General features: G+C 40.7%; 1 protein-coding gene across 1 annotated transcript; it reads right to left on the bottom strand.

Moving 5' to 3' along the window:
* Positions 1-2,954: 2,954 nt before the first annotated feature.
* On the bottom strand, positions 2,955-12,526 carry GORASP1 (golgi reassembly stacking protein 1). The gene is made up of 9 exons (XM_032182228.1): positions 12,382-12,526; positions 10,432-10,512; positions 9,174-9,377; positions 8,089-8,175; positions 7,597-7,727; positions 6,905-7,043; positions 6,113-6,257; positions 5,587-5,742; positions 2,955-4,916 (listed from the first exon to the last, which is right to left on the bottom strand). Exons 1-9 carry the CDS (start codon positions 12,442-12,444, stop codon positions 4,636-4,638), a joined length of 1,287 nt encoding a protein of 428 aa, XP_032038119.1. The 5' UTR covers positions 12,445-12,526; the 3' UTR covers positions 2,955-4,635.
* Between the last annotated feature and the right edge of the window lie 1,121 nt (positions 12,527-13,647).

Below are 13,647 nucleotides of genomic sequence, written 5' to 3'. Positions count from 1 at the left end.
TGTTTTGTATATTGGATCACTTACAGAAATTTAGAGCTTGTACCATTGCTACTTAACCCTTGTACTACAGAGGACTTCAAAGTACTTTTAAGTTTCAAGTAATGGAATGGCTGAAGTAATTGCAGTGCCTTAATGAAATCCTTTAAAGATGATCTTGTAATGTGGGTGGATGTAAGAATTTAGCAGGCATGCAACCCTTCGTATTCAGGCTTTGAGATCCTGTTGAGGTGGAGAATGTGCAAGTAACACAGTTTGCATGGGCAGCGCTTCCTTTTGTACTACAAAAATAGGGTGTGCTAACACCAGTGTACCAAACAGAAAAGATTGCCCTACTACAAGTAGCTCTTGACACTGAGTTTTCTGGATGTAGGAAGGTTAGTGCTGTAAGAGACAAATGGGAAATCACAATTGGTTTGCTCGATGCTGCAAATGACAGTACACTGTACTCAAAGTGTTTGCTCTGGGCACTCTCAACTGGGCTCCTCTCAGAGGAAGCAGTAATTCAGTGACCAGATGTGTTCCCAGAACCTGCTAGCACCCATCTTGGACAGTGTCAACTAAGGATTTTTTTTTTTTTGCTACTCCCTTTTAATTTTCATCTCATTTTCTGAACTCTGCCTGTATGAGTTCTAAAGAGAAGAACGTGAGAGGCTCTGCATAGCTATTCAGGAGTAATCTTGAGAGTTGCAGTCTGTTGGTGCATTATGAACAGAGAGAGATTCAGTTTGTCAGAATCATAGAAAAGGCCATTGATTTATAGAAGTTTCTATAATTTCCAAGCTCATACTGGAAGGGATTTTATAGATTATTTAGCAACATAATCTGTCCTGAGGAAGAACATTGAAATTTACTGTGGCAGGTGGCATTTTTTGTGGAGTAGTACTGAAAACAGGAGAACGTGATCCAGTAGTTGCAGCTGAAGCATGAATATCATTTTAGGAAGAGAACTACTTGAAGGATTTAGTGATAACTTTAGAAACACTGAAAAAGTAGTGCTCAAAATTAAGACCAGAAATGATGATGTAGTTCCTACCTCATGGCCAGAAATGGTGCAAAAGTGATTTAGGATTTGCTGGTTCAATTGTTTATAGTCAAACAGAGAGGGGTGACCCAGGGTAATTGCCCTTACAGCAGAACCAGTGCAAATGAGTGCTTCCTTAAGGTGAAAGCAAAGAGGAAGAATGTGTAGATGTCTATGCAATGCCCAGGAAATAACAGATTACCACAGTCAATTAAGTGCAATGAGTAGCTTGTACCTGCTCTCATGTAAGAACAGCCGAAGGCAATGGAGGTTAAAACATTTGCTCAGGAATGAGGAGAGATGTGGAATAGTAAGGGCTTGGAAAGAATTCTGAATTAAAGGCTGAGAAGTTCCCTCAGATGCTTTCCAGTTCTGTTGAAGAAATTGAGCAGTGCTGCAGGAGCACAGTGGGTGCTGAACAGCTGCTTACCCCCTTAATCAGTGAGTACTGTGATTAATCAGTTAGTACTGTAATCCTTGGTGCTACACCAAGTTAAATTCTGAACCCCTCAGCACTGCAAGTGCCTAATTCAAGTACATCAGTGTGTACAGGAGTGCTGGGATCTCCACTCAGGTCAACTCAGAGGAATTCAGTCAAGTGTGGCATCTTGAGTCAGATGCTTCTAAACGTATCCTAGCAGAAGAGTCATGTAGATTGAGTAGATGGACAAACCTCCTGTGAAAGTTTTAAGGGGAGAACTAAGTAATTGCTGTCAGAGTTCTGGTATTTCCACAGTCCTTTTCAGTAGCTGTTCACCTTCAGGTCACTAAATACCTTAATTCTCAAATTTAGCTGGAATTAATTGTGTATCCATTTTGTTAAGAAAATTTGCAGATTTATCTCTAGGATGCTTGTTTTCAGATGGTGAGTTTTGAGTGCGAGGATCATTCCAGTACAGGGTTATGCTGCCTGAAGTTCCTATGCATCAATTTACTTCAGAAGGGAGGGGTTTGGTACTGCCCTTTGAAGTCAGCCACACTTGGAGCAAGGCTTGGTGAGATCACTCACACCTTTGAGTAGCTGTATCTGGGTGGAAGGAGGATCCTGTAGCTTCTTGAAGCACCCATCAGCTGCTTGACCACATCCAGGTGCTCTGGCTCACTCAGGTTGTGAGAGGCGGGGCTCAGTGGAGATGAAAACAAGAGCTTTACCTAATCCTGCTCTAACACTTGAGCTCCTCGTGGCCTCTTTGGATTTAGCATCTGCCAGACTCATGGCTTCAGGCTTGACTATTTAGGGAGCAAATCAGGTCTGGAGGCTTATCCTGTTGTCTGGGGCAATACCAAGCCCCAGCTGTGCTGCAGCCAAGCTCTAAAATTCATACAAGGTACATTAAGCTAATAACCCCCCTTTTTTCCGTTTTGCCTTCCACATGGCTCTGCTGAGCTAATCCTTCTGTCTCTGAAAAGAACTACCACTCTCAGGTGTAATAGATGCCCCCAAATATACAGCTGCCATATATAATGGGAGCAGTAGCTGTTTGGGACAGCACCTGATTGATTGTAGGTTTTCTTTTTTTTTCAAATACGCAACATAAAAGTAGACCAAGCCATGTTAACACTAGCTCTGTCTTCCATTCTACTTGTTCCAGATGGAGATTAAATACTTTTTTTTTGCAAGTGGCCTCTCTTCACAGGCTTTGTGAGGTACTTTTCTTATAGCAGTGGAACATGGTACTGGACTTCCCCTGATACTCCCTTCCTAAAATCAGGAGCAGTGAATGTACAAGTGGCACATTGTCTGTGGCAGGTGGGGTGGCTGTCCTGGTGGCTGTGCTTGCAGCAGGAAGGAAAGGCAGCAGGCCTAGGGCTCCAGGACAATTGGATGCTGTCCCCTGTAGCACAAGATTTGGCACCAGCCTTGCTGGAGTTTCTCCTTTTTTTTTTAAGGTTATATTAAATTATTGAGCTCTTTCATTTCTGCACCCACAAGTAAAAGAATACTTCATTTCTCTTTATTTCAACAAGGAGATACAAAGCACTGAGCAGGTACTGTCCAGAGTTTGTCAAGGGAGAAGGAATTGGGTTGGAGGTTACTGTTCACCTAGTTTAGCTCTGTCATTTAAGTGCTCTCTATTACAAGCATCTAACACACTACTGCTGGAGGTTAACACTCTTCAGGATTTTCCAAACTGGCATATTAAACAATTATCCTTTAAATGTTATGAAAAAGGAATCAAGTCTTCAAAAACAGAAACCACCTCCCCACATCTAATTAACATGAAGCAGGCTAGACAAAGACTGCTGAAGCATTAAGCTGTTTATTCCTGTGACATTTGAAATTAATTTTGACATTTCCGGCTCTGAAACTTTGGCAGGCTGCTTATGGTACAGCATCACTTAAGTGTACTGCTACAAACTTAAAAACAGGGTTGATAAAGGCGTACTGCTAGAACCAGCCCTAAACAAACAATAACAAAAACTCAATAGATGTCCTAGCTGTCTCAGAAACGTACCATTAAATTATGTTTAGTGTTTGGCTGTTTACTCTTCTATCAGTCAACTAGGGAAAGAAAATAAATTTCATTTTAGCAGTACGTAAATAACAAACTTCTTTCCCAGACCATGCAGACTAAATTTCAAGTCCTTTAATTCTACTATCTGTACCTAGGGCTTAGGTATTTTTCTTTTAAGCAGGAAGAAGAGGCTGTTTTGACCATCCTGACCTATTTGATGGCAAAACAGTATTTAAGACTAACAAAGATTACAGAATATAAAGGACAAATTTTATCAAGTGTTATACTCATCTGAGACCCCTTGTGTTGCTACTTCATCTACACCGTTTTGTTGAAGCTGAGCTGTTGCAGGTAACGCCTTTTGACTGCAACTCCCCATCCTGCATGGTTACTAGATCTCAGATGAGTCAGACATGTTGCATCCTGAACTCTATAGGGTGCAGTGTAGGAACACACGAGAAGGGGAAGAAGGGAATTTGACACTGGCCTGCCAACTACATATACATTAGCTCACAGATTATACCTAATGTACCCGATTCCCTTAATTTACTGAGGATTCTCATCACATTAGGTGCACTAACTACTGATTAGGAATACCTTCACTCCGGATTTCAAATTCCATGACAAGTCATGGCCCTGCAGCGTATAAAAACACCATATTTTTCACTGTTCATTTCATATTTGCTGTTCACTATGTAACACACATTCAGAAGCTACTCAAAAGCAAGTTTAAACAAAATAAAGCTACAAAAAAGCTTAGTGTTGCTGCACCATGTTCTATTCCAGTGTCTTAATGATTTGTATGAAAATAGTAACTAGATAAGTAGAAAAGCAGAAGAAAAGCTATTCCTTTGTCACTACAAAAACCAAGACGTATTCAGCTCTACTGAAGACTCTGGTCTCCAAATGGTTTTTGCGCTAGTTTTGCCTTTCATTTGATTTTGGACAGCATTTCAAAGGAGTTTGAACACAGATCATCTATTAAACAATGATTAGAGAAGACAATAGAATACGTATGTCTGAATATGATTTTCTGGTTTTTATGCTATTGTCTACGCTAACAAAATAGAACAGCTGTAATTCTTTCAAGATCAGAAAAATACTCCAAGCTGTAGGATTACAGCATATGGCCATCTGTAAACAAAAGAAGCATCCATTTCACTCATGACCTTGTGCAGCTTCCTCCTCTTTCTGTTCACATGTTTCTTCATCATCAGGTTTTGTCAGAGTAGTGGATAATGAGCTCTCAAAACTGTTTAAGAGTACTGTTTCTTGGTTACTGGAATCAGTTCCTAGTGTTGTTTTTGAAGAAATTTCATTAGGAAGCGTAAAAGAAGGCAAAGAGGAAGCTGTAGGCAGTAGGTGGTCCAACTCAGGCTGCTTGGCTGAGGCTTCAGAATACATCATCAAATCTTCAGGGTTTGGAGTTGTGGCATTCTCTGGAAAATGAAAAAATAGTTAAACAAAAACAAATGAACACCAAAACCTGTCCAGCTAACATAAAACAATGCCTCTGGTTACCACATATCTAGAGCATCACCTTGAGTGAGATACCTCTTACAGGAACATGACACAGATTCACAGCTGCCAAACACATGACCTGTTTTTACTCAGTTCTGCAAAAATCCATAAAATCTGATGATGCAGTAAATTTTAAGAGATACTTAGCCATCTGGCCTACTGCATGCTTATGCATGGAAGAGCATCCCTAATATGAAATTGTTTTGTTTTAGATGGAGAAGTCATTATTAAGACTGCCTCTTTTTCTGCTTTTAGAATTGTGAATACAAGCCTGTGGTACAAAGACTTATTTACACAGAATTTAGAAATACCAACTTTTAAGATCAGGTTAATTTGGATCATCACTGTTTTAAAATTAATGAGAGATGTTCTACAACTTTATTAAAAAAAAAAAAAAAAAGCCTGTTACTTTTTGCCCACTTCTGTATCTGATTTCTGCTGCTATAATCATCTCATTTTAGCCAAATCTCTTTTCTCATTTTTCTTAAAAACAGCTTAATTCCCAAGATCATAATACAGTTGATCAGGCATGAGTAGCTGCCATTCTAGAGATTAGGTCAGAGGCCTGGAAGTCTTGAACGCACTTACCAAAATAAGCAGAAGGTTCACTGTTTGACATAAACTTTTCAGTGCCTACTAACGTGTCTACTGTTGGCATGCTGAAGGAGGCAGATGAAGACACATTGGACACTTTTGTTAAGTCAGGGAGTTCAGGAAGTGAAATACCAGACATGTCAAGAAATCCTGAAAAAAGGAAGTGTTCCAGTACCGTTTTAGATTAACGCACAATTCCAGATTCAAAAAGATATGTTACGTGCAGATTGAAATCGTTTAACTCTGTATTATTTATTAGATAAACACTAATGAATTTAACCTATCAAGTCAGTGGAACAACTTTTACAGAATCTTAACCTTGGTAAAGCTCACAGTATCAAAATTATGCAACTCTGAAACCCCATGAAGTCAAAAAAACTTTACGGAAAACATCAATGCTCGTACTTCTGCATTTAAGTCTCAAACTTCTTTAAGACCTTACTTAAATGCCATCTAAAGAACTTCAGGGGACTCGGGTAAGGGGCAAGGCATGCTGGAAAAAGCACACAAGAAAACATACCTGGATCCATAACTCTCTGGAGAGGAGGGGGAGAAGAAAGTGAGCTTTCTGGCAAATACCCACTCATTTCTTGCCCTGTGGAATGATCCAAGTTCATAACTATTTCAGAGGCGTCACTTTGAGAAGTAGGTGCCAACAACGGAGTCTGGAATGACATAATAAAAAGGAAAAGCATCTTTTTATGCTGCATGTTTCACCTGAAATCAACTTTCCTATGACAGTGTTCTGCCTCTGTCTCCAAGTACATCAATTCAGATAACTTGATCCTGAACCCAGTCATCACACTGCTGTTTAGGACTGGTTCCAATGTACCCTTTCCAAGACAGTGTGTTCTTAGAAGAGCAGTTGATGCTTAATTCTTGAAGGTGCATTTTATTTCCGACTGAGAAGGGAATTCTACTGTGGTTCTCACTGATTGACACAGGTGTTGTATGCATGTCATCAAAACAGCAAGTATCTGTCAAAAAAGTTTTTCATCAGCATTGGCTGAAATACAAATTGGAATATCTGTAATTGCATCCAAATACCCAACTACAATAAAGAATACGGAGGGAAAACCAGAGGGAATTTTGAGGAAATAAACAGTAAAGCTTGGCAAAGGGAATTTAATTTCTCTTTCACGCTACCCTTCCTGTCATCTGCTTGGCATTACTTTCCCTTCACCTAAGTCCATTTCATTAAAGCAAAACTGTGTGCTGTACTCAAATATACTGTGTTATGAATATTAAAACAAGCTGAAGTCTTTGAAATCCCAGAGGACATGCCATAGACACAATCTTATTTCTTACATACCTCTGTGTAACCATTAGTAGATGGTGTAGGAGTTGCAGTTTCTGGTAAGGGTGAAGGTGGTTTGCTTTCTGGCTTTTTCTTTGATAAAGACTGTGTTGGAATTCTGTGCAAATAGCCATAACCAATACCACATCCTAAACTGTGCAAGGAAAGCAAAACAAGATTTAAGAAAAGGTGTTCTTAACAAAGCTAGGAAGTGTTTTGAGTTCTGACTCTAAAGCAAAAAGAGTTTGAGTCCTTAAACTATAGCAAGAAATACCTACCTGCAAAAATAATTTCAGTTACTTACAGTACACAAGGTCTGCAACTGGTATTTAACAGATATGTAGCTCAGCTTTTGATTACCTATTTTCTATATCTTTACAAAATATGTAATCAGACCTGATTTGGATTTTGTTCTTGATTTACTGAATGCTTGACTGCAAGAATGCAGTTAGTAAATCCGCTATCAGGGAAGTGAACACAGGTTTTGCCATCAGTGTCAACTCAAACAGGGTTAGATCCAGAACACGCCTAATTATTAGTTCTCTTTTTTTTTTTTTAAATGGAAGAATGAACATTTTTCTGTGGCAAATATAAGGAAATAAGGCTTAAGTTGAAAACAACAAGCTGTAATCGATATTTTTAACAGGAGCTCAATTAAAGCGAGTGTGTAACCTGTCATCAGCCAGTGACAGTCTCGAGATCAGTACCTTCCTTCTCCACCCCAAGCTCCATTGGGAGTCACAACTACCTCTCGAATGGAGTCTGCTTCAGTGTTATAAACCATCAGCTTCAGCGGCTTTCCCTCATGGGATTCAATCAGTGAGAAGAAGTCCTCTGACTACGAAGAAAATAATAGTAGTTATTAAACCCAAATGTGTAAGATGAGGAACTGGACGCAAATTAGCATTTCAGGCATTTAATTCAACATGAGATAGTAAAAACCCAAAGACAGACTAAAATTCACTAATGTTGTTTGATCTTTAGGGGCATCATTTTGTAATAGTGAGGTTTTTTTTAAATAGTAAAAAAAAAAAGGTACCTCAGCCTTTAAGCATCTCCTAAACATCAGCCTCACAAAATCCCCTAATACTCTCCCCCATACATTTGATGTGTAAGCAGTTACAGATAGAAGAGAAACCCTACAACATAAACATGGCAGGCATGAAAACAATCACTGCTTGAAGGAACATGCACCCTACCTCCTGTAGAATCTGATCAGATCCAACAATGTAGTCAGTGTATGGCTGCAATCCAGCTACAGCTGCAGGAGATGCAGGTTCAACATCCTGTGAAAGAATGACATGTCATCTGTGCTCACAGCAGAATAAGTTACCCAGAGATCGAAATGGAAAGCTAACTCCAAGAACAGCAGAAGGAAAGAGCATTTTGTTTATGGGACAAAAAAAAAAAAAATAATCTTGAAGTTTACATACAGGTCTTGTAGGATATGCTGAATAAAAAAAGACCAAGAAACTACCAATTCAAAATTCAATACTTCAAAGATGTTGAGATGCATTTTTTTTTTTTTAAACAAACAGAAACATAACAAAATGGTCAGTCTTACCTGAGCTGTTCTACACTTCCATCTGTCCCTCTTAATTTAAAGTCTGGTGGGTTTTTTTTGGTACTTTCTATATATGAAAATTACTTTGATGAAATTGAGCCAGCAGAAGCACCAACTGAACCAAAATCCTTTTTTGCTTTTGCCACTGATTCAACATAAGACACAAAACAGCCTTCTCCCCATCATACAGTCAGTGTGGTCTGATTGGAATGTAGTTAATTTTCTTCATAGCAGTACTAACAGTTACCAGTGTGTCCCTGTTCAAATGGCTCAGATGAGCTTTCAAGACCATGTTCACTTCTTGTGCGTTCAGCATTGCACTTCTGTACTCAAACTACTCTTAAATAACTTCAAAACAAAGTTGCATGAGCAGTAACTAACAAGCCACCAACAGAGTTCACTGTACTCAGCATGAAGATGCAGGTGAAATTCTTATGCTTTATCTATAAATCCTTATGAAAACATTCCTAGAACATCTCAGAGCATGAACTACCACTTTTTTCAAATACTAAGTGGCACATTTCATGTGGCAGAAAATGAAAAACCTTATTAAAAAGTTTCAGGTTTGAATAGTAAGAAACCTTTTCAATGTTTGTGCTTCATGCAGAACAGTCCCAACAACAACACTATATTGGTATCTTGCAGGAAGTTTTCAAATGGCAATTTACATTCTGTTCTTAGCTTGTTAGACAACTTGTTGGACAAAGAACTGTGTCTCACCAAAACATGCCACACGTGTTCATTGGCTCCCTGGAAACTGCAGAACCTCACGCTGGCTCCAAGAAGACCTTGTCCTCCCCACATGTTACTGGGGACCACCTCCACCTCTCTTATTTTCATTGTTTTGATATTATACACCTCCAGCTTCACCGCTTTTTCAACATTTGCCTTCAGCAGATCTTTCAACATATTGTTTTCTTTATTCTGTAGAGCACAGAGAGAGATACATGCTTAACATTTCTAATTGCACCCGTAACACAGACATCACACTTGTGGCAGAATTTGAATACTAAGAAACAAAACAGTCATTAGACTCTACATTTTAAGATCAGAACCAGCAGTTCAATTTTCTAATAATAGAAAGATGTCAGTACTGTCAGCTCATGTTCCTCTATGAAAGTAATTACAACTATTCAGTTTCATCGCTTACTTTCCTTTTCTTCCTAACTGCTGCTGAGTAACATAGGAATATTAAATCTTAACGATGCAATCAAAACAATAAGCAACAACACTTCATGCCTGATCCCAGTCTTTACTCCATAACCCTTCAAAAAAATCACTGCAAATTGGCTGTGGAAGGACAGACTCTTTGGGAGCATCTTAGCAAACTACAATTATTTCTTTAATGTCATCAGATTGACTGATCTTCCATCAAAATCTGCCATTATACTGAGCATGTCCAGAAAAATAGCCGCACGAATACACAATGAATTCAGCTTCCATGTAGCCAGGATGAAGCACAAAGCCAGAGCTGTGAGCCTTATTAACCAAAACAATACATTCAAGTTTACTCAACTCTTCTTTGGCAACGCACCATAGAGAACTGCATTACCAGCCGTAAAGTATGAGCTAACTGGCCACGTGGCGGTTTTCTTCCCGTTAATGATTCTTTTTCATCTTTTATCAAATCTTGAAACAGGTTTGCTTAAACAAATGTTCAGCTCTTACCATTGACTCACTAGTTCAATAATCACCTTGTGGCAGAAAATACGCATGAATGAGTAATATCATAAAGATAGTGTTAATCTGTTAAGAAGTTAAGGTGACTAAAGGCTCTTTCATCAAATTCGTATCCAAGCAGAGAAAAGACTTAAAACACTACCACGTTTTACTTTGCCTTTTTAATACCGTATCCATGTCCAATACAACATGCTTTCTCTATTCTGACAGCTTTGGCTTCTACCTTTCATCATTACAATAGCCATGCTTTATACAGGAAAGAAAAAGAAAAAAAAAAAAAAAAAGAGAAAATACTTACAAGCCTAGTGTGTCCTATTGCAATGATGAAATCAAAGAAAGGTTCCAGTCCTCCTTGTTGAGCTGGGGAGTTTTCCTGAACCTGCAAAGCATACAGGTTTTTTTTTATTACTATACATGGCTCTGTGGTTACATTAAGTGACACAGTGTTAATCTTTACACTTGATTCAATATTTACTTTTGACGGAACCAGAAAAGAGATACCAAGTGACAGACCTTGGGAAGCAGTCCACGATTGTGAATTTATTTTTTACAGAACTAAGAACAACAGGTGGCCGAATTAAGCTGCCAAATATAGGGTTTGAACACCACATAAGAAACAAGCATTGCGATGCAGAGTGCAAAGCATGGAGTAACTAGTACTGAAGACTCTGGAGAAGGGCTTAGTTTTCCAAGTGCTGCTTGGGGATTTTCTTCCATGCTACTAATTACCTGAGCTCTTGGAGAGTCCCCAGTTAAAGTATGACTTTTTACATAAACACAACTTCCCACAACTTACAGCACATTAGAATAGGAACAGTTAGAAGAGTATGCTACAAATGCATGGCTAACAACTTGATATATGCAGAGTATATCCTCTTAGAAATGTAGCAGCAAAGCAACTTAATGCTAAGGGAAACCATTGCAAACATCCTAACACTGCTTTACTGTTCGCGAATGCCACAGTACAGCCTGTAACCTGCAACATACTTGAGTCCTGAAAGCCATACCATGCTTTCAGTGGCTAAGTTACAACCCACACATCATCTAAACCAAGAAGTTCAGAAGTTTCAAGTACAAAGGCACAACTGCTACATTTTGTAATTGGTCTCATGCTATATCGGAAACCTTTTCGCTATTCAATAAATAAATCTGAATCTGTATTGGGACTACTCTCATGGCTGTCTATGTGGATTAATACATATATTAGCATAGTTCAGCAGAAACTTTAAAAGTGAAAATTCATGCTTTATTGTCAAACAGTCAAGACAAGCGATGATAACCATAATGGGTGAAGGAAGCATCAACTTTCACCACAACCATAAAGCGCATCAGTAGCAAACTGCCACATTACACTGAACCAAGCTACGTTAAAAAGCTAGATTAAAAAAAAAAAAAAAATCTGTCTACACTCCAATAACATGCAAGAAGACTTACAATAAAACTATCATATACCAGGGATTAAAATGTACAGAAGAAGAAGGTGAAAGTTATTACAGAGCTCACAACACCTGCCCAGATGTCTGAGAGCCATACAGATTATTGTATGGAGATGAAAGTTGCAAAAAAAGCCTGCAGTAGATTTCAAAACTAAATGACACCCTGGCAAAATTTGCATGAAATGCAAAAAAGGAGGGGAGAGGGGGGGATAAAAAACAGACTGCCTCCTGCACACCATAGGTCACAAAATCCAACAATCATCACTCAGTCAACAGACAACTAAGCAGTTATTGTGGACTTAACAGAAAAGGGGGAACATTTTATGACCGATAGTCTTTTCTGACAGAATTAAGTCAGTGAAGGAGGCTGACAAAAGCAGACGAAGCGAGCATACCGATGCCCCAAACACATCTTTACAACGCCGGGAAGCACAAACTAGTGATGGAGCGGGAAGCAGCACGTTTGGGGAAGAAAACCAGCAGCTAAATGCAAGCACGGCTTATTTCGGCTTATTTAACAGCTTTTAACAACACGGCAGAGGCTACGGCAAACGAGCCGCCACACGGGCGGCCTGCGAGGAGCGGCCCCGGGTGCAGGGAACCCGGCAGGGAGTGAGGGAACGGTGCCGGTGAAGGAGCCCCGGAGCCTGACAAGAAGTTTTGGAGCTCTCCGGTTGAAGCCGCCGGGCTGGGGGACCCCAGGACCTGCCGGCAGCCGCCGCTCCTCCCCTGCCGCCGTGGCAGCCGCCGACACGTCGCTCCCTCCCGGCCATCCCCCCTCATCCCCTCGGCGGCCGCCGCCTCCTCCTCACCCCGTGGACGTGGAAGCCCTCGGCGCCGCCGTCGGGGACCTCGGAGCTCGAGCCCAGCCCCATGCCCACCAGGACGGGCGGCAGCTCAAGAGTTGTCGGCGGGGAGCATCGCCCGGCCCCGCGGAGGCCTCGGCGAGCGGGCGGCGGGGAGAGGCGGGCGGGCGGGCGGTGTGAGGCGGGGCCGCCCCGCGCTGCGCCAGCGCCGCCGCTTCCCGCCCGGCCGCCATTTTGTTGGGGGCGGGCAGCGCCATGACGGGGCTGGGCTGGGGCTCCCCGCCGATGAGGGAGGCGCCCCCTGAGGGAAGGAGGGAAGGCAGGGATGGATTTTTTTTTATTATTATTTATTTATTTTATTTTTTCTTTACGTACACTCGTAAAGCTCAGGGAAATAAACGAATAGTTGTCTGTTCTTCTCATTTTGACCGCCTTTTAAAAATTATACTCCTCTTCACACAATCGCAGAATCATTAAGGTTGGAAAAGCCCTCCAAGATCATCTGGTCCAACCATCCCCGTGCCACCAATGTCACCACTAAGCCATGTCCCCAAGCACCACGTCCAACCTCTCCTTGAACACCCCCAGGGATGGTGACTCCACCACCTCCCTGGGCAACCCGTCCCAATGCCTGACTGCTCTTTCTGAGAAGAAATGTTACGGTCCATAATGACATTATTATTTTTCATAGAATCACAAGATGGTTTGGGTTGGAAAGGACCTTAAAAATCATCTAATTCTAACCCCCTGCCATGGGCAGGGATCCCTCCCACCAGCCCAGGCTGCCCAAAGCCCCATCCAGCCTGGCCTTGAACATTTCCATTGATGGGACATCCACAGCTTCACTGGGAAGCCTGTGACAGGACCTCACTACCCTCTGAGTAAAGAATTTCCTCTTTATATCTAACTAAATATAAATCTCCCCCCTTCCAGTTTAAAACCATTATCCCTTCTTCTTTCACTACACTGATAATGTATTTTACCAACACACTTAGCATATTTCAAAAGAGAAAGTGTTTCTGTGCCTTTTCTACCTGTAGGCATATATTATCTATTATGCTCAAGAAATGTATTTCCACTAGCTGAGCCAATTTGCAGACTTGGAACTGAAGAAGCAAATCAATGATCCAGTGTTGCTGATTTTCAAGGCCTGTGGAGCCTTGTGTTTAGGTAATTATTAAGAAGTGGTGATATTTACGTTCCCCTTGAAATTTCATCTGTTCCACTCTGCTTTACTAAGGATGAATTCTTCTGATTCTACCTTTTAGTCTT

This window comes from Aythya fuligula, chromosome 2 (assembly GCF_009819795.1).
Source record: "Aythya fuligula isolate bAytFul2 chromosome 2, bAytFul2.pri, whole genome shotgun sequence".
NCBI classification, from domain to species: domain Eukaryota; kingdom Metazoa; phylum Chordata; class Aves; order Anseriformes; family Anatidae; genus Aythya; species Aythya fuligula.
The sequence above is the reverse complement of the archived record's forward strand: the minus strand, read 5'-3'. Positions and strand labels throughout refer to the sequence as shown.